The following is a 27,106-nucleotide window of genomic DNA, read 5'->3' as shown; positions in this document are numbered from 1 at the left end:
TGTGTCTTCCTTCTTATACTAGAATACTTCTTAGAAATGAAAAATTCATTACAACAAAATTTACATTTACTACGCAGCTGTCTGCTATGATTTGTAAGTACATATATCTTTTCTATTGCTTATGAAATGAAAGTGTGGAGGTTTTTTTTTTTCTTTTTTTAGCTGTGTGTATGTGTGTGTGTATGCACATGTGGTCCATAAAAAGTAACTGAATGAGTGCAGATGAGATTCAATGAGAGGAGCCATTTTCAAAGCGAATGTCGGACAGACACAGACACCATGGTTAGTTTTTTTTTTTTTTTTTTTGAGACCGAGTGTCACTGTGTCGCCCAGACTGGAGTGCAGTGGCGCGATCTTGGCTCACTGCAACCTCCACCTGCCGGGTTTAAGCAGTTCTCCTGCCTCAGCCTCCTGAGTAACTGGGACTAGAGGCGTGCACCACCGTGCCCAGCTAATTTTTGTATTTTTAGTAGAGACGAGGTTTCACCATGTTGGTTAGGCTGGTCTGGAACTCCTGACCTCAGGTGATCCACTCACCTCGGCCTCCTAAAGTGCTGGGATTACAGGCATGAGCCACTGCACCCAGTCTTGGTTAGCTGGTTTCTGACAGCAATGATGAAGTAATGAACTTGGTGTAAAAGCACCAGATTCAGGTCAAGATATTTTTGAAAAATATATTTTTGCTTATTTTTAATGATAGCATTTATTTTTGTCAGCTCTTGATATTAATAAGAGGGCTCCCATCTGGTTTATTCATGGCTTCTTTAAACCTTGTCTCCACATGTATTTGTCATAATTAGTGATGGAGATTCCTAAGTTCCAAGGCTAACAGAATAATATAGCTGTAAACATAGCATATCATCATTTGACTAATTAAGTGGAATCTAAGAAGAAAACAGTTAACTTCATTTCTGGGTAGTAATATTGCATTATGGACAAGAATATCTTCTATGTGTTAGAGTTATAAATACTTAGTTTCCATAAAAAAATATTAAAAGTACTTATACTTAGATGCTTAGACATGTATATGAGTGTGTGTGTGTGTGTGTGTGTGTGTGTGTTTGTGTGTGTGTGTGTGTGTGTGTGTGTTAGATCTTTCAGCCTTTCCTGGCTGTCCATTGAAATAGAGGTCATATGGGCTATTGATTAAGAGGGTAGTAATTTTTCAAACACATAAACAATAATATAATGAGTCAGACCAATGGTTTGCCTGTGTAGAAATTTGAGACATTGTTTAATGGAAATAATAAAAATATGCTGAGTACCTTCTGTATGCCAGATTCTGCTAGGCAATTTATATCCAATGCCATATTTAATCTTTAAAATTATACCTTATTAAGTAGATATCTTCATCTTAGGTTTACAGATGAGGAATCTGAGGCTGAGAGAGAATAACCACTTGTCCAGGGTCATAGAACTGGTAAGTTTCTTGCCTCTCCATATAAACTTCTACTGTTTGTCCTTATTCACAAAGTAACTTGCTGGGATTTTGACTGGGTTATACTCTTTTTAATACTTCCAGGAAATTCCTCCTTTATGTAATGTCATCCTCACAAGTACTCATCATTCTAAATTGTTTTAGCTTGAATTTTTTATTAACGAATTTTTTAAACTAAATACTATACGTGCATGGTTCAAAATTCAAAATGTAGAAAAGTATAGAATGAAAATAATTGTTCTTTCCTCTCCTGTTCCTCACCCCATTAGGCCCATTCCCAGGGACAGCACTCAACCAGTTTCTTGTGTTTATTCTATACATTGCCACACAGAGACGGGCAGATAGACACAGACAAGTCACAGACACAGATATACTCCCTGCCCCCACTCCCTCACATGTACATGTTAGCATAAACATAGTGAGTTCATAGCTATATACCTTATGTTTTTTCTCTTGACTATATATATGTGTGTGTTTGCATATATATATGTGTGTATATGTGTATGTGTGTGTGTGTGTGTGTGTGTGTGTGTGTATTAGACAAGAAGGTCTGGCTGTATCACCCAGGCTGGAGTCCAGTGGTGCAATCTCAGCTCATTGCAACCTCTGCCTCTTGGGCTCAAGCTATTCTCCCATCTCAGCTTTCCTGAGTAGCTGAGACTACAGGCGTGCACCACCACGCCTGGCTAATTTTTGTATTTTTTGTAGAAATAGGTTACGCCATATTGCCCAGGCTGGTCTCAAATTCCTGAGCTCAAGTGATCCTCCTGCTTCAGCCTCCCAGAGTGCTGAGATTACAGGTGTGAGCCACCACTCCTGGCAGACAATAGATTTTGGAAATCCTTCTAGACCCTGAACAGTCTAAATTGTACATCTATAAGCCCTCATAGATCTGTTAATACTAAAGTTGTCTAAAAATATATATGTTTTTTCAGCCCATACAACCTCTTATAAATGTATAGGTGGTATTTTCTGGATTTGATCAGAATTGAGCAGGAAGAGAGTGATTCCCTCCCAGAGAACTGTATTTTGAAGAAGGAGTAGCTCTTGCTTACCCAAATCAGTCATTAATTTATAAGGGTACACATAAAAATCCAAACTGAATACTCATGTACCAGAATGAAGCATAAAAAACAAAATGATAAAATAAGAATTAGAGGGCACAGTGTGCATAACAAAGAACTAAGATGAATATAAAGATAAATGATGCAAAATCTGAAACTAAAAAGTGTTTGTTGTATAAACACAGACTTAAGGATGAACAACAAAAATGCATTCAAGATGAAAAAAATGCACTCAACTGAAATAACAGACCACACATCCTATTTCCAACCCTTAGTTCCTCTGAAGAACAATTCATACCACCAAGAAGAAAAAAGGCTCTTAGCTGTAGAAAGCAAAACTCTTACCAGGACAGATGTCCAGCATTTAGGAAACAACTTGGTCACAGGGAAAAAAAATAATCTCTTTTCCCTATGATGAGGCAGCAAAGAATAGATCAAAAAGCATCAGACAGGGAAGGTGAACAGGGGGCTAAAAAACGGGGAGGATTTTCACATTCAGAGGCACAGGAGAAAAGAGCAGGCGACTCGTTGGCAAGCAGAAAGATGCATATGTTTTCTCTGTATTAATCTTAGCCATGGCTCTAACAAATCTACTGTTCTCTTCAATTGCTTCCCAGGCTTTGAGCCATTTCTTCCTCCTTTGAACATACAGACTGGCATAGGAAGGCATAGGCTGGCATCCTACTTCCAAAGTTATGCATGTCTACCCTGTATCATTCACTCACAAATTCTCTAAGGTATCTAAATCAGTATGTCATGAACATACGTTGAGTCCTCCTTATGTGCAAGTTGGTGCTAGGTGCCGGCATGCAAAATGAAAGTATGCAGAACATCCCTTTTCACTGAGTCTTGCCTCAGCTGTAAAAAGAGATAGTAAAATGAGTTGCTTTCTAATAAGGCACTTTTCTACTCTCAGACTATTAAGCTCTATGATGCACAGCTGCCTCTCTTTACTGGGTTTCAGAACATTCCTTGTAACAGTCCTTGATTCGATGGCTTCCATTGATAACCAATGGTCTCAATACACCCATGAGATATCCCCTCTTGGATTCTGCTATTCGATTTCTAACAAAGACTTTCTCTTTTGCAAATAATGCAATGTTTAGTTACAGTCATACTTATGATCTGAGATCTTCTTAACTCATGTCCTTAGATCTGTATTCACTTATACCAACTTTTTAGGGATTCTTCTCAAACTCTTCTCTAAGCCCTGTTTTGTAAACAACAACTTGGCTGGGTGTTTATTACCTTTGCACTTATACAGAAATGTGTGTGTCTGTCTGTCTGTCTCATTTTTCAAAGGATTCGAGACAAGCTAGAGAAATACATAAATTTGCAAAAGGATAAAATAAGAATCCCAGAAATCAGGAACATAAGGGCAGGAAAATATTAAAGTAGATACTGCATGAATCAGTTGCTTGATGTGGGGGCTGCAAATTTGGCTCTAAGCTTCATAACTGGCCAAGGTAAAGAAAGAAACACCATCCTAAGATTCACATGGTCCGACAGTCCTGGATAAACTGGTTTCTATGGGGAAGTACAGCTTTCCTGGATCCTGAAGCCTGCAAGAAATCTCTCCCTGGATCCCCATAAAATGACACTAGGAAATGTGTTTGATGATATTAAAAATACCTTACAAGTTTCACAGGATGTTTTTCCAAATCATGCCCTAATGCAGGCTGATGGCTTAATACTAAAAGGTAATTTAGTTATTGCAAAGCTAGGAAGAGCCCAACCCTTATTCTCAACTTCAATCAATCTCCTCCATCAGAATGAGGATTTCTTAATTCTATTCTGATGTGCTTAGGGCTTCCATCTAGGGTAGCAATATTAAATCAATTCACTTAAATTAGAAATAGTAAAATGTTAAGCAGCAGTTTCTTGGAATTTAAATGAGATAACAAAGGGTAAGGAAAGCAAGCTTAGCATAGTACCTGGCATGGAGTAGGAGATTAGAGATTGTAAGTTTCCATCAGTCCCTTAGTATGAGGCACTGTGCTGACTTCCCCAGAGAAGATGATGAGTTTGACAACTCGACATGGTGAAAAGGCCACAACTTTGGAGTCAGGAAAACACAGCTCTGTCACAGGGCTTGTTACCCGAGGTCTGGCAGGCTCTGTTTCCTCTTCTGTAAAATGAGGATAATAAACAGTGAATAAATAACTAGAAACATTACATACTCACCCTTAGCTTAGTGCTAGAAGCATAGTAGGGACTTAATACATTAGGCTGCTTTCTTACTTTTAACATCATGCAATCAAGCAACACGTAGGAACTAAAAAAGACCACAAACCCAATGACATTGAGCACTTAACAACATATAGATCACCTGTAGCCCTATCCTTCCAAATCCAAAGTAAAACTCTTTATCTTTTTGAAAATCATTGTCACTCCTTAGCAATTCTCCTGGCTAAATAATCAATACTTTTAGCCCTTTCTCACCTATCAAGCATTAGTATTATTACTTCCTGTCCCATTTTGTTTTCTCTGCTCTCCTTCAAGGTATGGGACCTCGAAGTGGGTGTTTCCATGAAATAAAGAGTGACCTGCCTTTATTAGGAATGATTGTGAATTTGGGGAGGATACTATAGATGATGGTTCATTTACTCAACAAATATTTTGATAAGTGCTTCCTATGTGCCAGACACTGTATTTGTGCAAGGCTGATGGGGTTGCAGCTTCATTTAAGCCTTTTCCTTTAAGTATTTAAGGCTTTTCTTCTAAGCCCAGGTGAGTACAGGAAAGCTCAGGGGCTCTGCCATTCTAGGAGAAAGGCAGTGAGCTGTACAGGTGTCTGCATTGTGAACAAGCAGACTGGTGGTTAATGGCCATGGCATCCTTTGGAAACACCGATGATGCCCAGAGTCTCTAAGTTCTCTCACAGAGCCCTCCAAGGTTCTACCTGTGCTAAAGTCTCAAGGGCAGGGTCGTGAATCCATTGGAGAAGCTAACAAAATCTATGAATCTTCTTGACACAAAAAGACCCATGCTAAATTTTCCACACAATTTCAGGATGTTCGAAGATCCCCCTGAAGTTCCTCTTCTGTCCCCCTGCCCCTCCCCACCCCCCAGCAGAATGCCAGAGTGAGACCCTTTTGTTTGGTGACATGTCTCAAGTCCTGCCATGGACCTTGACATTGGTCATTTTCATCAATGAATTGGGTTATGAAGACAATAAAGATGGGCCAACCAAATGTGTAGTTAGGACAAAGGCAGGAAGGAAAGAAATCCCGTTGCTTATACCCATTTAATATGACAACTTTGAACAGAGGTGAAATAAACCCTTTCATTTACAACCTGTTAGGAGCTGAGCTGGGTCCTCCCAAAAATTCCTACGTTCAAGTCTCAACTTGCAGCACCCAAGAATATAACTGTATTTGGCAATAGGACCTTTACAGAGGAGATTGAGTTAAAAATGAAGTTGTCAGGATGGGCCTCAATCTCATCTGACCAGTGTTCATGTGAGAAAAAGGAAATTTAGACACACAAAAGGCACCAGAAGTGCATGTGCAGAGAGGAAAGACCATGGCACGGGGCAGCAATAGGGAAGCTCTCTGCAAGTCGAGGCCTTGACAGAAGAATCCAACCCTGCCTACACCTTGATCGTGAACTTTCAGTCTCCGGAACTGTGGGAAAGTAAGTTTCTGTTGTTTAAGCCATCTACTCTGTGGCATTTTGTTATAGAAGCTAAAGCAAACTAATACAGACCTCAAAAGGCAATTCCATATGAATAGAAGAGGAGATGGGGATAGGAGAGGCATCTGACTTTAAGGCAGCCATGTGAAAGCTATATGAAAATGACACAGGGCTTTAAGTTGGTTTCAAATGCAGTAAAAATAAAATACTTCTTGACTCTCCCTAAAGGGGCCATCCTCACAGAACCCCTGTCTTTGAGGGCAGCTGTCTTGTCTATGGACTTGCTTTTTGCCAATGGGGTGGGAGCAGACGTGAGTGAGGTGGACCTCTTCCAAGTAGTGGCCCATCACTGACCTCTACTTTGATGCAAAATTAGCAGAATGAAAGGAATGAAAAGATGCTGCTTCACTTTGAGTCCTGGAGTGAACACAGTGTACAGCACAGTCACAGCTGACAGACATGTGGTGGATGTGCAGGCTGCGTAAGAAGTAAACATTTCTTTCATAAGCCAAATGACATTTTGAGGTCTTAACTGCAGCATGAGTTACCCTGAGTGGATGTAGACAAAATTGATGAGGTGATGTGACTGTCTAGCAAAGCTTACAAAGTAATTCTTTTTCAGTTATCTTTGCTTAGATTGTAGCAGGAACGTTGAATTAAGTTATGGGAAACCTGCATTCAGAGGTCAAATCATGACCTGTGTTGTCTATAAAAAAGACCAGGCTGATGGGGACATTTAAAACTAAATCATATGGGCCAGGCACTGTGGTTTACACCTGTAAACTCCCAACACTTTGGGAGGCTGAGGTGGGAGGATCACCTGAGGTCAGGGATTTGAGACCAGCCTGGCCAACATGGTGAAACCTCATCACTACTGAAAATACAAAAATTAGGCAGATGTGGTGGCGGCGCCTGTAGTCCAGGTACTCAAGAGGCAGAGGTGGGAGAATCGCTTGAACTAGGAGGCGGAGGTTGCAGTGAGCTGAGATCATGCCACTGCACTCCAGCCTGGGTGACACAGCGAGACTCTGTCTCAAAAACAAAAACAAAAACCAACTAAGTCATATGAAAGAAAATGGAAAGGAATGGAGAATATTTAGTCTGAAAAAAAAAAAAAAAGAGGGAGAAACGCCTGTGGAAAATGTACTGTACCCGTTCTAGGGAGCCCAACTGGGTTACCAAAGGCTTTTGATGAAAGCATTGGGGAAGGAAATTTTATTTAACATTTATATTTATACATTTACATTTAAATTTATATTTGAATTTAGTGGAAATTATACTTAATGTTAAAAACTTATTTTTTTTGTTGTTTATTTATTTATTTGAGACAGGGTCTCACTCTTTTGCGCAGGCTGGAGTGCAGTGGTGCCATCACGGCTCACTGTAGCCTCAACCTCCTGGACTCAAGAAATCCTCCCACCTCAGCCTCCCTACTAGATGGGACTACAGGTGCATGCCACCATGCCCAGCTAATTTTTGTGTTTTTAGTGGAGATGGGGTTTCACCATGTTGCGCAGGCTGATCTCAACCTCCTGGGCTCATGTGATCTGCCTGCCTTGGCCTCCCAAAATGTTGGGATTACAAGGCATGAGCCACTGTGCCAGGCCAAAAACTTATTTAAAAGGAAGAATTTCCTCACCCTTAGAATTGTTCCTGAAATGTTGTGAGAACCTCCTCACTAGTGATGTTTTGTTGGAAATACTGAGGAGGGAGTTCATGGGTCATAGTGATGTCGGGTTGGTGGTTTTCCAACATTTGCAGCAGTTTAACAAAACCTAACATGAAACCCCCAGCATAATAGTGGTCATTAGTAGTCTAAATGTGTTTTATATATTCAAAATAAAAGCATTTAATTTGTATAAAACCAGTCACTATAATAATGAGGCCCTTTTGATGAACATAAAATTTTGAATTGGGAATATTTATTCATCAACTATTTATCAAGTAGCCTCTATTTGCCAAATACTGTTGCACATGTTGGAAAAACACAGCAGAGTTAACGAACTTATAGCCCAGTAGATGAGACAAACTTTCAGCCACCTAACCAATAAGTCAGATAACTTTAGATGGTGACAAGTGCAATTTGACATTGGCATAACATTCAGGCATATGTCAAATTGCTGTGAAAATTTCCCAGTGTTGACTTTCAATTTCTGTTCTCATTGTTCTTATGTTGATGTAAACCAGGAACACACTATTCATGGATCTGTTGGCCACACTTTGAGTAGCACATGCAAAGTACCTTGGATTTTACTTGAAGTGCATTGGAAAGCACACATGCAGAGGTGGGAAAGAGAAGACTCAAAGATGACTTGTAGGGTTGTGGTGATGCTCTTTGTGGAGATAGAGAAGACCAATGGAGAACACATTTGGGAGGAGAGAGCAAAAGTTCTCGACTTGGGTGAGAAATATGTAAACCTTCAAGTAGAGAGGTCCAGTAGGAAGTTAAATAATATGACTCTGGTGCTCACAACTGAGGTCAAAGTCAGAGATGTAATTTTGGAAAGTCATGATAGCCTGCATTTAAGGCCTCAGACTAGCTGAGTTATCTAGCAAGTGTGGAAATGAAAGAAAAGAGATCCTAGGACTTAGACCTGGGGCATTCTGACATGAGAATTATTGACTCCATCAGTTTTAACATCCAAGAAATTTTATCTTAACATTTATGGAGACCCAAGGCTTCACAAAAACATAGAATAAAATTCCCAAGTGTCACAATGCTGGCCTGAAGTGGCAGTCAGTAAATACACATGGAAGGAATGAATGAGCTCCAAAATAAAGGTTTCAAAAACCCTTGAGATTTTGCGATTTTAGGACCCCAAGTTTCTTCCCACCCATGACGTGTTAGGTTGAATGTTGACTTCCCCAAAAGATATGTCCATGTCCCAGAACCTGTGAATGTGAACTTATTTGGAAAAAAGAGTCTTCTTTGCAGATGTAATTGAGTGAAGAATCTTGAGATGAGATCATCCTGGATTATCTGAGTGGGCTCTACATCCAATAAAAGTCCTTATGAGAAACAGACATGGAGGAAAAACACAGACAGATGGGGAGAAGGCCATGGGGCTGTGGCAGACATTGGAGCTGCAGTTTCAAGCCAAGGATTGACAGCAGCTGCTAGAAGCTTGAAGAGGCAAGGAGGATTCTAGCCTAGAGTGTCCAGGGAGAGTACAGCCGCCTGGCTGACACACGCCAGTCCAGCCAACACCTTCATTTCAGACTTCTGGCCTTCAGAACAGTGAGAAAATAGATTTCTGTTGTTTTCAGTCATCCAGTTTGTGGTCATTTGTTACAGAAACCTCAGGAAACTATTACACATGGTCTCTTTTAGCTGATGCTGTTGCAATATTTCCTTTGGTGCTCTGCTGTATTCTGATTCAGTGATTCTCAACTCTGGCTGCGCATTAGAATTGCCTAGATATTTTCTAACAAAGGCTGGTTGGTATCTGGAACATCCTCAGAGATTCTGATTCAGTAGGGCTGTGGTACAGGCTGATATTGGTGTAGAGCCAGACATAAGAACTACCATTTAATTAGTCATAGCAACTTAACATCAAGGGGTGGCACAGAGGTACAGGGGGTGGGAATACCTGTATAATTGTTTTCACATTAGGAATTTGCTTTGAAACATAAGAATATGTGTCTTTACATTCAAGTATATTCTTAGAAACTAGCTGAAGCTGTTTCGCATCCTTGTGGCACCAAGTCCTCTTTCCACCATGAAATAGGTGCAAAGACAGTCCTGTTTCCACTGTGAAAAAATAAAAGGATCATCTGACAGGTGGCCACTGTTGCTGACCTGACCATTCCCCAGAAGCACCAGGAGGCATTGCTTTCTAGACTGAAGTTCGGTTGTGCTTCACTTTAGTCTAATCAAAAAGATTTGCTTGCAAGTCTTCATTCCAGATGGTTCCAGTGCCTTCCATACAATCAGATAATGACAATTGTGAGTTTCTGGTGGCATGCTACTTCACGTAATTAAAAAAAATATTGCTGCATAGATGTGCTGAATAGGAGAAGAGTAAGTTATTATTTGGAGGGAAGAGGATTCCCAATTGTGGAACAAAGCAATTCCTTGTACCCTGGTTCTAAATAAATGTTTCTTTATTTTTGAAGTTGCGTGACCCCCTATTATGGTCTTTTTTGCACACATGTCAGAAAGCAGCCATGAGTGCATTGTAGTTAGCAAAGTGAGCTTGTCTGTAAAGGGTCTTTGACGAAGAGCTCACTGCATCCATTGACTCCCCAGGATGTCTGAGGTCACAAGTTTGGCTGGAGCACATGAGCCCAGATAAAGAAGATGGTTTTGCCCTCCTGAAACAAAGCCAGAAATGATCTCCTTTATTGTGCACTTTGGGTCATGTGCTAATGATGAGGGTTTCTCTAATACTAATCCCCCTAATGAAGCCTTCTCCCAGCCCTTACACAAGCCCACAAGGCCCCGTGGCTTGGCAAGCCAGAGAGAATAAAAGCAGCCCGGTGTTTGGCTTTTGAACTGAGTTCAAGGCAATTAAAGTCAAGAGCTAAGGAGGGAGGGAGAGGGTTTAGAAATACCAGCATAATAAGTAGTATGACTGGGTCCTCTGTAAATTAACTCAATTAGACAAAGCCTGATTTAATGGAGGAAGATGGAGAGAAGCGCTACCCTCATTAAATTTGGTTGTTAGAGGCGCTTCTAAGGAAATTAAATCTGTTAGTTGTTTGAATCACATAAAATAGTGTGTGCATATTCATGTACACACGTGCACACATGTAACCTCTGATTCTTGTGGTTATATTTTTAAGAAGAGAGGAATAGAATGCAAAGAAAAATAAAATATACTGAAAAGAAAAAAGACTGAAAGAGTGGAAGGTAAGGAGAAAAGTGGGATAGAGACAAGGAAAGTAAGAGAGAGAGAGAGAGCTCTCCCAATTATAAAGCCATGAGCCCCCTTTGGTGGGGGCTTCTGCTCAGTTGCTTGGACTGTAAAATCTTGCCAGGAGCCCAGGCTCAGTTCCCCCGAGTCTGCATGACAGTGGACAGCCTGGTGAACAAGGAGTGCTGCCCACGCCTGGGTGCAGAGTTGGCCGATGTCTGTGGCTCTCAGCAAGGCCGGGGACAGTGCACAGAGGTGCAAGCCGACACAAGGCCCTGGAGTGGTCCCTACATCCTACGAAACCAGGATGACCGTGAGCAGTGGCCAAGAAAATTCTTCCACCGGACCTGCAAGTGCACAGGTGAGGCCCATGCTCCAAGCTTGGTGGGGAGGGCCAGAGCTGGGAAAAGAGCTCCTTCTAAGGAAAAGATGAGACTCTTGACAGAGACTCTTAGATTAGACTTTGAAAGGCAAACCAATGATGGTTTTGGTTGGAAGCATATTCAATAAGCCTGATGTGCTGGTTTATTCTTCATACCCTCTAGTACATCTAATTATGAAGACTAAATAAATATGGCGTGGGCCAAGCCTGCTTATATGAATGCATGCCAACATACTATTGGCTTGTTTGTTGGAAGGGGAATTTAAGAGCTTAAAAGACTGAGCAAGTCCTTTCAAGATGGATTCGGTGCCCTCTCCTGAAATGGGTTTGCACTTGTTGAAAAGGGATGGGTGAGGCAAGCATGTAGAAGACAGGGGTCAAAGGCAGGTGTTCTGGTCTCAACATTTCTCATGATTTGAACAGATTTTTTTTTTTTTTTTTTTTTTTTGAGACGGAGTCTCGGTTTGTCACCCAGGCTGGAGTGCAATGGTGCTATCTCGGCTCACTGCAACCTCCACCTCCCGGGTTCAAGTAATTCTCCTGCTTCAGCCTCCCAAATAGCTGGGATTACAGGCACCCACCATCATGCCTGGCTACTTTTTGTATTTTGAGACGGGGTTTCACCATGTTGGCCGGGCTGGTCCCGAACTGCTGACCTCAGCAGAGTGCATGTTTCTTGTTAAAGCTTATGACTGGGTTGGAACTTTGACAAAATTGTCGAGCGATGGCAAGATGGCGCTTTCTCAAGGAGCTATGGCAGGGAGGGTCGTTATTAGATAACAATGGCTTTTTGTCACTTTTATCTGGACTTGAACTGGACATCACAAAATTTGCTCAGTGTCCTTCCTTTAGACTCTGGTCTCTCTCATTACCTGTTGCTTTGACATCTCTGTGCATTTCTCATTCCTCTAGCTCTTTGGGGCTTTTTCAAATCCTCCTCAGTCTTTCCCATCTCCAGTTTCCAGCAGCCATGCCCTTCCGGGATCAACACTCAAAGCCTGGCAGGGGGCCACTGAAATACAAAAAACACAAGTGGCAACCTCAGCAAAGCCCTTGGACACTGTTGTAGGCTGGGTGGTTGCAGAAGACTTTTTCCTTTTAAAAACACTTTTTACTTCTGTTCTCGCAGGATTCTGGAACATAGGCGGATATAGGTCATTGAGCTTCATAAGGGGTTGAATAGGTATTACTAACGGAACATACAAAGGCCTGTGATGTTGGTGTAGGAATGACATTCGATTGTTTTTTTCACTTTAACTTTCAACTTTATTTTAGATCCAGGGGGTACATGTGCAGGTTTCTGACATAGGTATATTGCACGGTAGTGGGGTTTGAGGTATGATTGATCCCGTCACCCAGGTAGGGTGTGGAGCACCCAGTAGGTAGTTTTTCAACCTTTGCCCCCGCCTCCCCTCTCTAGCAGTCTCCGGTGCCTATTGTTGCCATCTTTATGTCCACGAGTGCCCAGACATTAGATTTCTTTTTTCACATTAAAAGTTCTGGCTTTAGGCCAGGTATAGTGGTTCACGCCTGTAATCCCAGCACTTTGGGAGGCTGAAGTAAATGGGTCACTTTGAGGTCAGGAGTTTGAGACCAGCCTGGCCAACATGGTGAAACCTCGTCTCTACTAAAAATACAAAAATTAGCCAGGCGTGGTGGTGGGCGCCTATAATCCCAGCTACTCTGGAGGCCGAGACAGGAGAATCACTTGAACCCAGGAGGCAGAGGTTGCAGTGAGCCGAAATCGTGCCACTGCACTCCAGCCTGGGCAACAAAGTGAGATCTGTCAAAAAAAAAAAAAAAAAAAAAAAAAAAGTTCTGGCTTTATAATCCTTTTGTAGTAATATTTTTTATTCTGTCATTCAGAAGAATACGTAGGTCCTAGTTTTGCCCTGGATATTAATCATGACAAAAATTTCAATAATGTATTGGATGTATATTACTCAGTTTTTCTAAGTTATTTAAGCATTTGCTTCTATAGCCCTTCTCTCAAAATTATCATGGTTTTTTTAGACGAATGAGGAGCAGGTTGCTGGTGTGGTTAGTGTGACTGAAAACCACACTAACACCGTAACTTTTTTGTTCAAAACCCCAAAATACTTCTAGAACAATTATTTCTATGTCGATCAATGAAAAAGTGCTGGCCAGGCACAGCGGCTCACACCTGTAATCTCAGCACTTTGGGAGGCCAAGACGGGTGAATCATTGAAGGTCAGGAGTTCAAGACCAGCCTGGCCAACATGGTGAAACCCTGTCTCTACTAAACATACAAAAATTAGCCAGGCGTGGTGATGGGCACCTGTAATCCCAGCTACTCAGGAGGCTGAGACAGGAGAATCACTTGAACCCGGGAGGTGGAGGTTGCACTGAGCTGAAATCGCGCCATTGCACTCCACCCTGGGAAACAACAGAGCAAGACTGTGTCTCAAAAAAAAAAAAAAAAAAGAAAGTGCCAACACTTTCAAAAGTTGTAAATCTGCATTGCATAGAATTCTGAGGCAGAGGACTTTAGGAAGTCACATATAACAGTTAACTCTTTTTGTTACCAGCTTCTTTATATTTTTCCCCTGGCTAGCAAGTTTTTTGCTTGTTTGTTTTAGGTAGGGATAGAAAGAATAGAGGATAGTAGAATAGAAGGAATCATTGCTATTTCCCTTTGCTGAGGAAATGTTTATAAATATTGCTCTAGAAGTAACAGGAACTTAGGATCACGGAGACCTACTTTCAAAATGAAAAAAAAAAAAAAAAAAAAAAAAGGATCCCCTGCTCTAAAAAGGCATTGGGCCAGAAATAGGGCCTGTCCTTTAAGTCCAGGCTGTAAAGAAATCCTGTGTGCCTAAGCCAGTCCAAAGAAGCAGGGGAAATGGTCTGCCTCTCCAGCCATTGTCAAGGCCAGGCCTGGCCCTGAGATCCCACCTCCAGGCTGTGGCTCACCTCCCCCCATGATCTGCTCAGTCCAGACTCATCAGCAACAGAACTCTTTCCACACCTACATTTTTTGAAAGGTAACTTAAGATTTGCTGTATCTATAAATTCAATTTACTAGACTTTTAATGTTTCTCAGTTTTATTGAGGCATAATTGTTACACAGGACACTGCACATAATTAATGTGCACAATTTGGTATCTGGACATACCTATACGGTTGTGTTGCCATCTCCACAATCAAGATAATAAACATATCTATCATCTCCAAAGGTTCCTCGTGGTTCTTTGTTTTTGTTTGTTTTGCTTTTGTGGTAAGAACAGTTAACATGAGATCTGCCCTCTCAACACATTTGTAAGTGCTGAATGCCTTATTGTTAACTATAGGCACTATATTGTACAGCACATCTCTGGAACTTGCTCATCTTGTATCGTTATAACTTTACAACTCCCCATCACCCCTCCCCCATCCCCTGGTAACCACCATTCTGTCGTGTACTTCTCTATGTTTGGCTACTTTAGATGCCTCATGTAAGAGGAATCATGCAGAGTTTGTCCTTCTGAGACTGACTTATTTCACTTAGCACAAATGTCTTCCAGGTCCATCCATGTTGTCGCAAATGGTAGAATTTTTTTCTTTTTAAAGGCTGAATAATATTCTACTGTATTGTGACACCAACTTTGGATGGCTCTACTTATCTTGCTAGATGGTCTTTTTCTTTGAATCTCAGGGCACGAGACTAAGTCCATCGTGACTGAGCTGGGAAGTTATTTTGTGTATGTCGTAAATACTATTCTGTGATGTGCCGTGTGTCCCAAAGCAGGACACATGTCCTTCAATTAATTCTCCCCCAAAGAGTAAGTTGCTAGCCTTCCTAGGGTAGCTTTTTTATGGGGCAATCTTTGGAACTGAAACCTGATCCTGAGTCTCCCAAAGAACCTCGTCTACAGTAGCCTGATGACTCTTTTGCGAATGGAGTCACTGGGTCACTCCTGGGATGATCCAAAATTTCTCAAGGAAGAGATGTAGATTAGTGTCTTGTAACAGACTATTGATGACCCCGAATATTGTTAATTCTTTGGAAAATAAACACCTCATAGTTTCCATAATCATGAAGCTGGTAAAGTAATTTCAGCCTAATAAGTAGAAACACATACAGGTTCTGGGATTTGTTTTTTAAAACTCTAAATTCTATGGTGAAATTCTCTGTAGAGAGTTTCTCTATAGTCTCTGTAGGGAGAAATTGAAACAAAAAAGCCACTAAGCTTAATTGTCAGGAAGAGCTGAATGGCAGGAGACTTTGAATTTGCTGTTCACCTTATAAGGCTTACCTGCCAGTTGGCTTTATGAGAATATGCCATTTGCAGCTATGTCTTTTGGCTTCTGAGAAACTTGTACACCAAATAGTTTTTGAACAGTTGACAGTGAACTTCTTGTTTGTACAAGTGACTAATTGCCTCCATTTTCCAATCTCTGCAATGGGGATAATGATGAAACCACACTTGTAAAATCCTTTTGAGTTCTGTAGATGAAAGGACCTATGTAAGTATAAAGTATTGTTATTAAAATAATAGAATCTCTAATTAAAAGGAATAGGCTATTTAGAGTTCCTTGTAAATTCACTAATCGGTGGCCTTCAAGCTTATTTAGTCTAATGGCTTTCTGAGGTTGAGCTGATGCAGTTCACGTAGGAATGTGTGGGGTTTAGATGATCTCACTCTTTTTCCATTTTTATCCTAGTCCTTTGTAAGCATAAGAGTTTGACTCTTTAAATTTAATTTTCACTCAAGAACATACTCAATGGTCGAAAGACTGATATTATCTAGGAATCTTTTTTTTTTCTTTTCTCTCTGTTTCCCAGTAAGAGAACCCAGTTCTTTCTAAAGTGCTTCTCTTCTTATATTTTTTTGCATTGGTAGATTAAGAAGAGAAAAACTAACTTATGTTAAATTGATGGAAGATGCTACTAGGAAATCTAAATTAAAGAAATAAACATTTTGTCTGCTGGACTTTCATGTTGTTACACTTTTCAGTCACCTCCAGCATTTCAATGAATTCTTCAGGTCAGGTCTGTAAACTCAGAAATGAAAGGGACCCAACTGCAGAGCTTTGGAAGAATTTCTCTGAGACATCTTGGAAAAGGAATGTTTTAATCAAATACATTTCTGGGTCATAAATGAGCTCCAAAACAGACACAAGCTTTCTTTCCCTCCACCCCCGCCCCATTCCTTTCACAGGTGTTGAAAACTTTCTTATTAGAACTTATACATTGCCTTTTGGAGGCAACTCTGGTTATGTTAAAGTTTCTTGTTCACTATAGTTGTGAAGCATCTCTGATTTTCTGAATCAAGATTAATCATTTCATCATTTGTCATCCAATGGAGCTTGACTTATTCCTCTGTATTCACTTTTCCCACAGTTTGACTTGTGTTGAAATGTCATTGTGTACATGTCCTTCATTTCCACTAGACTAGGGTATTATGCCTCATTTATACAGATGCTTCCTGACTTATGATGGGGTTACATCCCAATAATCCATCATAAGTTGAAAATACTGTTAAGTCAAAAATACATTTAATACACCTAACCTATGAACATTGTAGCTTAGCATAACCTACCTTAAATATGCTCAGAACACTAACATTAGCCTACAGTTAGGAAAAAGCATCTCACACAAGGCCTATTTTATAATAAGGTATTGAATATCTCATGTAATTTATCAAATACGGTACTGAAGGTGAAAACCAAAATGGTTACCTGGATATTCGAAGTGAGTTTCTACTAAATGCATATTGATTTTGCACCATCCTAAAGTTGAAAAATTTTAAGTTGAACCATCATAAGTCAGAGGCCATCTGTGTTTGTATCCACTAGTGTCTGATCCCTTTTATTCAATTATTCATTGATTCTTTCACCACCTACCCAACCAACATTTATTTAGCATCAATTAGGTCCTTCAGATACAGAGAGGGGGGAAAAACTGACATGATTCTTAAGATGTGCATAGTATAGTGATATGTAAGACAGATATGAAGACAAACAATTGCTGTACTATTTGATAAGTGGTCTCTAATAATACTAGTAATAATAACACTTAATATAGAACTCACAGCAAGGTGCGGTGGCTCACGCCTATAATCTCAGCACTTTGGGAGGCCAAGGCAGGCAGATCACCCAAGGACAGGAGTTCAAGATCAGCCTGGCCAACATGGTGAAACCCCGTCTCTACTAAAAATACAAAAATTAGCCAGGTGTGGTGGCGGGCACCTGTAATCCCAGCTACTAGGGAGGCTGAGGCAGGAGAATCGCTTGAACCCAGGAGGTAGGGGTTGCAGTGAACTGAGATCGCGTCACTGCCCTCCAGCCTGGGCAACAGAGTGAGACTCTATCTTGACCAAAAAAAAAAAAAAAAAAAAAAAGAAAAAAAACACACATACACACAAAACCCCACTATATACATATATATAAAATAATAAATATATTTATAATATATAAATAAAAAAATATATATTTAACTCACTATATACCAGATGTAGTTCTAAGTGCTCCACATTAATGTGCTTGTTTTTTATAACATAAAATCTATGGTAACATAAAGGAAGACATGTTAAATTGTTGTATTTTTTAATAGACTTTAGAGCAGTTTTAGGTTCACAGCAAAACTGAGTCAAAACTACAGAGATTTATCTACCCCCTGCCCCCATACCCTCACACCTCCTTCACTGTCAGTGCATGTGTAGTGCTGGATACCTTTTAGATAATAGGTGTTCAATAAATTATTAAATAAATACATGAGAGAGTCAATTATTTTGTTTCTGCCAACTACAAAGAATCATGACAAAGAAAATAGAGTAGTCCTCCAACTCATGGCATAAATTATGAATTACTCAATTTCAACAATCAGACCCCCAACTCAAAAACAAGTGTTATGCCTTTAAATGTAAGAATGTATTAAATTATTATTATTAAATTTAGGTGTGTTATTAATATTTTAAAATATTGAGACTTTATTATTTTAGATCAGTTTTGGGTTCACATAGAAATTGGGGAGAAAGTACAAAAAATTCCCATCTACCTTCTCCCCCACACTCTGCAATTTTCCACTAGCAACTTCCACAAACCAGGATTACAATCAGTGAACCTCTAGCGACATTATCATCATCCAAATTTCTCAGCATTATGAAGCACGGAATTACTCTTCTACGGTAGAGAGGTGACTAGACATTTACCTCCAATCAGCTATAGATCGCAAGCTGGAAGTTTGACTGAGTTTTAATCTGGGTAGCTACTCTTCTTTAGACATAGCATTTTGTTCACTCAGTTCTCAAAACAATGTTCCATTCCTATACTGCCAGAGTAGGTGATATGTTTTAATCAAATCTGGTTTTAAAACATAGAGTTTTAGTAAGGTTGCCCCAGGGAAAACAGACTTCAAGGTCCATAAAACTTGAAGCATCTTGCGTAGCATCTGATGAGATAGAAGCCGCTTCATAAATATTTGTTAAATAATTTGTATTTAATTATCTCCAGGAATCAACATACATTTTAACGTTAAACTATTCAAAAACATGATTTTTAGTCTTGGGAAGAGTAGAATTTTTCATTTTTTTCAATATTTTTACTTATGTTCTCATAGAGTGCTGTAACAGAAAAATACAGATAATTGAGCTATGTAAAAGGTGGGATATAAAATATATTATAAAAAACAAAAAACTCAAATAACCGATACAATTAGAAAAAATTCTCCCTACTTACATTTTAAGGAAATTTTCTTTAACCATGAAAAAATCCACTATAGAAAAGGAAGCCTGTGCATTTTCTTTACAGAGTGCTGTTAATCATTTCGTTTTCATGCTATTGGAAAATTTTCCTTTCCTTGAGAGATCCAAATAACCCTCTTTCCCCTATGGTCATAGTACTTTTTACTTACCTCTATTTTGCTACTTGTGGTTTACCAAAATTGTTTATAGGGCTGCTTTTTCTGCAAACCCACAGAACAGGGAGAGAAAATGTATGTGGCATCGTCTGCTACATGCTCGATAGTCACTCAACTTATTCACTCAACACATGTTTGTTTAGGACAAGGCTAAGCACAGGCCTAGGCAGTGAATTCATAGCTTTCCAGCTGCCTGGGAGCTGAAACAAGTGTAGAGAGGTTTACAATCAGTGTAAATAAGTGTGAAGAAAGGGGATGTATGAGGTGCAAGGAAGTAACCGACCTGAACCCTGACCTGTGGAATCAGGAATGACCTTAGAGAGCACCAATGTGAAGCTTAAAGGAGAAATGGGTCAGGCGGGTAAAGAGGAATTTAGGCAGACAGTGAGGGAAAAGTGTTCCAGGACGAAGGAAAAGCAAGCAATAGGCCTAGGGCATGAGATAGAGGAGGAGGAGTAAGTGAGCTGTTCACCCTCTTTAAATGCTTTACATAATCCCTTTAATCTTCTGGGAGATAAGCATTATTATCCCCTTTTGTTTCAGCCTTTTGCTCTAATGATATTCAAATTTTACCCTCTAACCTAAGGAATGAAGTGTTGGTCATACCCCATGCAATAAGTTGGAAGGCTAAGAAGGGAAAAGTCTGGGGCGAACTACAAGGATGTAAACTTTAGATGCTGATCAGAGATGCCCAGAGCTTCATCTTATTAGTGCTGTCCTCCTTCCCCGGACTTTGAGAAAGCAGGGAGCTTTGTGCAACTGACAGAAATCCCGCGGTGGTATGCACTTCCTGACATCATGGCTGCTGATTCACCTTTAGGACTTGCCAGCTTCGGTTGATTTTGTCTTAATGCTGTTAAATTTGTGAAATAAGCCAGCTTTTTAAATGTGAGATTTCTTCTAAATTCCTGGAAATCAGCTAATTCATGTATTTTCTTTCTTTCCTTCCTTCCTTCCTTCCTTCCTTCCTTCCTTCCTTCCTTCCTTCCTTCCTTCCTTCCTTCCTTTTCTTTCTTTCTCTTTCTTTCTTTCTTTCTTTCTTTCTTTCTTTCTTTCTTTCTTTCTTTCTTTCTTTCTCTCTCTCTCTCTCTCTCTCTCTCTCTCTCTCTCCCTCTCTCTCTCTCTCTGTCTCTCTTTCTATCTTTTCTTTCTTTTTTCTTTTCTTTTTTTTTTTAACAGAGTCTTGCTCTGTCGCCCAGGCTGGAGTGCAATGGCATGATCTCGGCTCACTGCAACCTCCACCTCCCAGTTCAAGCCATTCTCCTGCCTCAGCCTCTGCAGTAGCTGGGACTACGTGCATGTATCACCATGCCTGGCTACTTTTTGTACTTTTAGTAGAGATGAGGTTTCACCATGTCGGCCAGTCTGGTCTCGAACTCCAGACCTCAAGTGATCTGCCTGCCTTGGCCTCCCAAAGTGCCGGGATTACAGGTGGTGAGCCACTGGGCCCGGCCATGTATTTATTTTGGTTTCATCTTTAGCTTGCTGTGTATTTTCTTCCTCTCTAAATCAAAGAACTGTTCTGTGTCATCCCTTTTTGTGGGCGTGAAGCGGGCACAGGAGGAGACACCTCTGCGATCCTGGGAGGAAAGAGTGTGTGCATGAGTCTGCTAGTGCTGCCATAACCAAGTCCCACAGACTAGGCAGCTTAAACACTGAAATTCACCCTCCCACAGTTCTGGAGGCTGGATGGCTGAGATCAGGGAGTTGGTTTCCTCTGAGGCCTCTCTCCTTGGCTTGCAGATCACTGTCTTCTCCCTGTGTCTTCATGTGGTTTTCCTTCCAAAACTGTGTCCAAATTTCCTCCTCTTTTGAGGACACCAGTCATATTGGATTAGGGCCTACTCTAAGGACCTCATTTACCCTTAATTACCTCTTTAAAGGCACTATCTCCAAATATAGTCACATACTAGGTATACTGGGGGCTAGGACTTGGGGTAACACAGTTTAGCTCGTTGCAGTATGCAACGTATTTCATGTCCTGTTTCGTTGCTGGGAATGTGTCTAGGAAACTCTCTAGTACTTAGACCACTGGGAGATAGAAACATTTAAGAGAAGACCACGGGAGGAAAATGGGCTTTCTTTGCCTTTGTGTAAGCACCTTCATCTTCTCTTCCATTCAAATTTCAGAGTACAAATTCGGAAATTTCTTCCAAACGACATAAACCCACTTCCCTTTCCATCTGTCTGTTTTGTGAACTAGGAAACTTTGCCGGCTATAATTGTGGAGACTGCAAGTTCGGCTGGACCGGCCCCAACTGCGATCGGAAGAAACGGCCAGTGATTCGGCAGAACATCCATTCCTTGAGTCCTCAGGAGAGAGAGCAGTTCTTGGGCGCCTTAGATCTCGCGAAGAAGAGCGTACACCCCGACTACGTGATCACCACGCAACACTGGCTGGGCCTGCTTGGGCCCGATGGGACCCAGCCGCAGTTTGCCAACTGCAGTGTTTATGATTTTTTTGTGTGGCTGCATTATTATTCTGTTAGAGATACATTATTAGGTGGGTTTTTTCTTTGGCTGAAGGTATATTATTATAGATTTTGTTTGGGTTGAGGGTATGGCAGTGGGAAGTAATTTCATGCAAGTTAATTAACAAGAGAGCAACCTCAAGGCAGCCTTAGGTTTATGAAAGTCGTAGAATTATCAAATACTGCCTGGAGTTAGAAAGACGCAGTTTCTTCCTGCACATTGGCTGCAGACGCTTTAAATGTTCTCTCCTCTACTGTATCTTCTTGGTTCAAAGGGTAAACTCTTCTCTGTGAAGCTGTTAATCATCAAAAGCGTGAGTTGGTGAGGTGAAGGTGAATTCCTTTTGATTTCAGAAGAAAATATTTGCAAATCTGGCCATGGAAGCCCTCTCTGACCTTTTCTCCAAATTAGAGGAATTAACTGAACATGTGCCAAGGCACATGAAGCTGCTTTGTGCGGAATTAGAGTGCTCATGTTGGAAGTGGGTATCTTGTTAAACTCACATGATAGATCAACTTCGGGTGGATTTTAGGCAGTCTATCACATGATTGACATTCAGATAATCATTTATGGTCCTCCTACATGGTCCAGAACCCCCCAGTTTCTTGGAGCTGTATTGTCAAGGAAAAGTACAAGCTTAGCCAGAGCAATGTAGAGTTTCTGCTGCTTAGCTATTTGCAACACAGTCATGTTGGATGCTTGAGAAATTGGTGACCTGCCCTTCTAGGTCTTAAAAATTGGGGCCTGTGGCCAGGCGCAGTGGCTCAAGCCTGTAATCCCAGCACTTTGGGAGGCCAAGATGGGCGGATCACAAGGTCAGGAGATCGAGACCATCCTGGCTAACACGGTGAAACCCCGTCTCTACTAAAAAAAATACAAAAAACTAGCTGGGCGAGGTGGCGGGCGCCTGTAGTCCCAGCTACGCCGGAGGCTGAGGCAGGAGAATGGCGTAAACCTGGGAGGCGGAGCTTGCAGTGAGCTGAGATCCGGCCACTGCACTCCAGCCTGGGCGACACAGCGAGACTCTGCCTCAAAAAAAAAAAAAAAAAAAAAAAAAAAAAGAGAGAAAAAAATGGGGGCCTGGATAGGACTTGGAATGAGGTAGTTGTCTGTTACAAACTTCGTGGATCAAGTAGGTTCAGCTTTGTCCTTATTTTTCAGTCAAAGGAAAGCCACAGACACCAATGTATTCTAGGAGGGCTTGACTCTGTCCTAGATTCTTCTCATAGCAGTCCTTGAATGCATGGCTGTACGTGCCCCTGTCTCCATTTTTGGGGTCCTTCATTGGGGTCAGGATGAATGAAGACATCAAGCTCACTTTGAAGAGCGAGATTCTGATTTGGACACGTTCATCCCTCTGCTCATCACTTGTTCCCGTTCACTTGATACCCTCTTGTGGTTGGGTTCTGAGAATTTGAAACCTTGCTCTGGATTAAACATGAAACAGGGCTGTGTAGCCAACATCAGGGAAAGCAGTGCTTTTCTCAGTGTGAGTCTTTTAAAACTTGCCTTACAGGTAAGCATCTGTCTTTCTTTATCGATAGATAAGGAGGCTCTTTTGGCTATAAACCTTTATAGTTTTCCTGTAATCACTCTGAGGAATTTTTGCTTTATGAGAGGGTAGTCTCTCAAGAGGAAAAGAAAATGATAGTTTCTGGTCATAGCTAGGAATTAAATTTATATTCATGTCTGTTCAACTCTCTGAAGTTATTATAGGTATTTTGAACAAGAACTAAAGTTAGCTAAAGTTTCTACATAACTATCAAAGCTGTTATGAAAAAGGGAAGAAGGATGGACCAGGCAGTAAGGAGGTCATTAAATCGTCCAGAGCTTTTCACTAAAATTGGCAGTTCCAGTGTCCAGCCTAAATGGCTTGAATGTATTTTTCTCTCTTCTGGTCTCAGCGAGAATGCTTGTCAGCTAGTAGTTATAACAGATTGATGGGTGAGGCAAAATACGTGAAAGTTCTTTTTGGTTGCATAAATACTGCATTAGGACTAAGTGCAGTAGAAGTGACGATATTATTAATCCCTCCCTTTTAAATTTATACCTTTGTGAAGCATAGGCTAGCAAATGCCTTTTACAAATATATTTCATTTAGGTCTTAATGATCTATTCTTTTGGATAGTTTATTTCACCTGAATGGATTGTTGCTTACAAATTAAATATGTATCGGGGGCTGAAAGTCACCTGAATTTCCTGGATCTCTGCTAGAAATCAACCTTTTGATAGATAAAGGATGGTTTATCCTAAAAGTACTAGTTACTTCTGAAATTCATGTCATTGCTGTTGCTTTTGGAGAGAGAAATAACAACAGGCTTTTTTCTTACTACTATAAAACATCATGGACTTACTGGCTCTATAGATACAGCCTAGGTAAGATTTAACATTTAAAAAATTCTATTCTGTCATCTCTAATATGTTTCCCAATTGTTTCAGGACCAGGACGCCCCTACAAGGCCATAGATTTCTCACATCAAGGACCTGCTTTTGTTACCTGGCACAGGTACCATTTGTTGTGTCTGGAAAGAGATCTCCAGGTAGGTCAAAACTATGCATTTAGTACTTTTATCTTTTTTAAAAAAAATTTATTGTATATATTTAAGCCATACAATGTGGGTTTTGATATACTTATCTTGATGTTCATATAAGGTAAGTGATTAGTGCACTAAAGCAAGTTAACATACCCAGCATCACATAGAGATACCTCTTTTTGTGTGTGTGGTAAGAGTACCTAAGGTCTACTCTCTTGGCAAATTACCAGTACACAATACCACCTTAACTATAGTCTCAGACCTCTAGACTTATTTATCCTACATAACTGCAACTTTGTACCTTTCAGTCTACTTCTTCCCATTTCTCCCAGTCCCTTGTAACTACTATGTAGCTCTCTTTCTATGTATTCATTGTTTCTTTTCCTTTTTTCTTCTTTTCTTTAGATCCCACATGTAAGTGAGATCATACAGTGTTTTCCTTTCTGTGTCTGGCTTATTTCACTTGGCATAATGTCTTCTAGATTCATCTGTGTTGTTGCAAATGGCAGGATCTCCTTTTAAAAGGCTGAATAATATTCCATTGTATACAGTATATATATGTATATTACATATATAATATACACATACTGATTATATATATAAAATATATGTATTTTGTGTATATATAATATACACACACTGATTTATGTCACAGTTTCTTCATTTATCCATCTGGTACTCTTAGTCTTGGTAGACATTTGGTTGAGATACATATCAGTCTTTGCCTTGTATGCTTTCTTGTTGTATCTGATGGCATGGATTAAATGACTAGGCCTGCCCTTTGCTTTTAGCGACTCATTGGCAATGAGTCTTTTGCTTTGCCCTACTGGAACTTTGCCACTGGGAGGAACGAGTGCGATGTGTGTACAGACCAGCTGTTTGGAGCAGCGAGACCAGACGATCCGACTCTGATTAGTCAGAACTCAAGATTCTCCAGCTGGGAAACTGTCTGTGATAGGTAATGGCTCCTATACCTGCAATGGTGTCCAGAGATAGTCTCTTCTGATGTCTGAGACATGGAGAAGTCACTTTATAGTTCTGTTTCTTAGGCATGTGGTATCCTATTTACATGTTTCTGAAAACAGTTTTCCTATGGGACGCGGGATTTCAAAAATTCTAAGCTCTTTAATTAATAGATATATCAAAATCACATTTGTGAATTGATTATGCTTGGTTGTCATTCATTTTGAAATCAGGTTCGTTTTATCAGGTTAGTGCAAATGTAATTGCGGTTTTTGCAATTTTGCAAGAAGTAACAACAAAAACTGCAATTACTTTTACACCAACCTAATCAAATTAAGAGTAGTTCTTGCATTCAGTCAACATTTGCTAAGCACCACCGTATCCTACGTGATGTAGTTACTGCCGAGAACACAAAGATGAGTGAAATAAAACCTCCCTTTTGAATATTATCTTGTATTAACAAAGATAGATTTCTTGTAAGTAAATTACAATTGAGTGTGAGAAACACTGTAATAGATGTATACACAAAGACAAGAAGAGAGTCTGGGCAAGTCCCAAAGAGGCAGAGATGGTGGTTCTGAGAAGGGAAGGGGCACAGGCCTTAGTCAGGTGTAGAGGAGGTGAGGGGAGTGTGGGAGGGCAGTGGGTGGGTCATTGGTAGAGGGAACATCATGCGTGAAGCTAGATAATTCTCTGGAAACAGCCTGATATGGCTGAGCCATGGGATGCTGGTGAGTTGACGAGGACAGGGGCTTGGGGATAGCCAGGGAAGGATGGTCTCTGACATGCTAAAGACTTCACACACAGGTCAGTGGCCTGGCCTGCAGCCCATGAAGAGTTCTGTCCTCAAAGACTCCTTGAATTTGTTTCTCTGTCCTGGACCACATTTCAGCAAAAAATTTCCCAAGAGGCTCCTCACCTTCCTTTATTCATTTTTTCCCTCCAAAATCCATGTCCCCCCTCCCCCCGCCCCTCTTTATTTTGAAACGGGGTCTCACTCTGTCACCAGGCTGGAGTGCAGTGGTGTGATCTCGGCTCACTGCAACCTCTGACTCGATTCTCCTGCCTCAGCCTCCTGAGTAGCTGGGATTACAGATTTGTGCCACCACGCCTGGCTAATATTTGTATTTTTAGTAGAGATGGGGTTTCACCATGTTGGCCAGGGTGGTCTCGATCTCCTGACCTCATGATCCGCCCGCCTCGGCCTCCCAAAGTGCTGGGATTACAGGCCTGAGCCACCACGTCTGGCCTCAGAATCCCTGTGTTTTAAACCCCACTGCTCTACTTTCCTCCCAGGTCCTTAGACTGCTCCAGGGCACAGAGCTCAGGCTTCCCCTGCCCCCAGGCTTCACTGCCAACACCCTGAGCCTGGGCAGGTATGTGTTTTGAGGGGCCCATGCCCAGCTAGCAGGGACTTCGTCTTCCACATCCTGTGCTTCTCCTCCGGTGCTCAGAACAGTGCTGCACGAGTAGGGACATCATCAGTGCTCTTTCCGTGACTGAGCTTAATTCCGTCAAGCGCTGTTTCCCACCGTACTTTGGAATAGTAGAGGATGGTACGTGAACAGAGATTTCTGTCATCAAGCAAATTTACAGAGGGCTGAGTTTAAAAGGTTTTTTTTTTTTTTTTTTTTTTTTTGAGACGGAGTCTCACTCTGTCGCCCAGGCTGGAGTGCAGTGGCGCTATCTCGGCTCACTGCAAGCTCCGCCTCCCGGGTTTACGCCATTCTCCTGCCTCAGCCTCCCGAGTAGCTGGGACTACAGGCGCCCGCCACCTCGCCCGGCTAATTTTTTTGTATTTTTAGTAGAGACGGGGTTTCATTGTGTTAGCCAGGATGGTCTCGATCTCCTGACCTCGTGATCCGCCTGTCTCGGCCTCCCAAAGTGCTGGGATTACAGG

General features: G+C 41.0%; 1 protein-coding gene across 2 annotated transcripts; it reads left to right on the top strand.

The window, feature by feature from the left end:
- Positions 1-21,793, top strand: LOC144336154 (L-dopachrome tautomerase-like). Of its 2 annotated transcripts, XR_013407673.1 has the most exons (3): positions 1-93; positions 1,359-1,420; positions 21,441-21,566. XR_013407673.1 is itself a non-coding variant. In XM_077973857.1 (2 exons), the coding sequence occupies exons 1-2, from the start codon at positions 11,061-11,063 to the stop codon at positions 21,791-21,793; spliced, it is 648 nt and encodes a 215-aa protein (XP_077829983.1). The 2 variants fall into 2 exon arrangements, 1 of the variants encoding a protein (XP_077829983.1); XM_077973857.1 differs by lacking the exons at positions 1-93; positions 1,359-1,420 and adding an exon at positions 11,061-11,355 and having other exon boundaries at positions 21,441-21,793.
- The last annotated feature ends 5,313 nt before the right edge of the window (positions 21,794-27,106 follow it).

Source organism: Macaca mulatta, chromosome 17, assembly GCF_049350105.2.
Source record: "Macaca mulatta isolate MMU2019108-1 chromosome 17, T2T-MMU8v2.0, whole genome shotgun sequence".
NCBI lineage: Eukaryota > Metazoa > Chordata > Mammalia > Primates > Cercopithecidae > Macaca > Macaca mulatta.
Note: the sequence above shows the minus strand (reverse complement) of the source record. Positions and strands in the feature narration are given on the sequence as shown.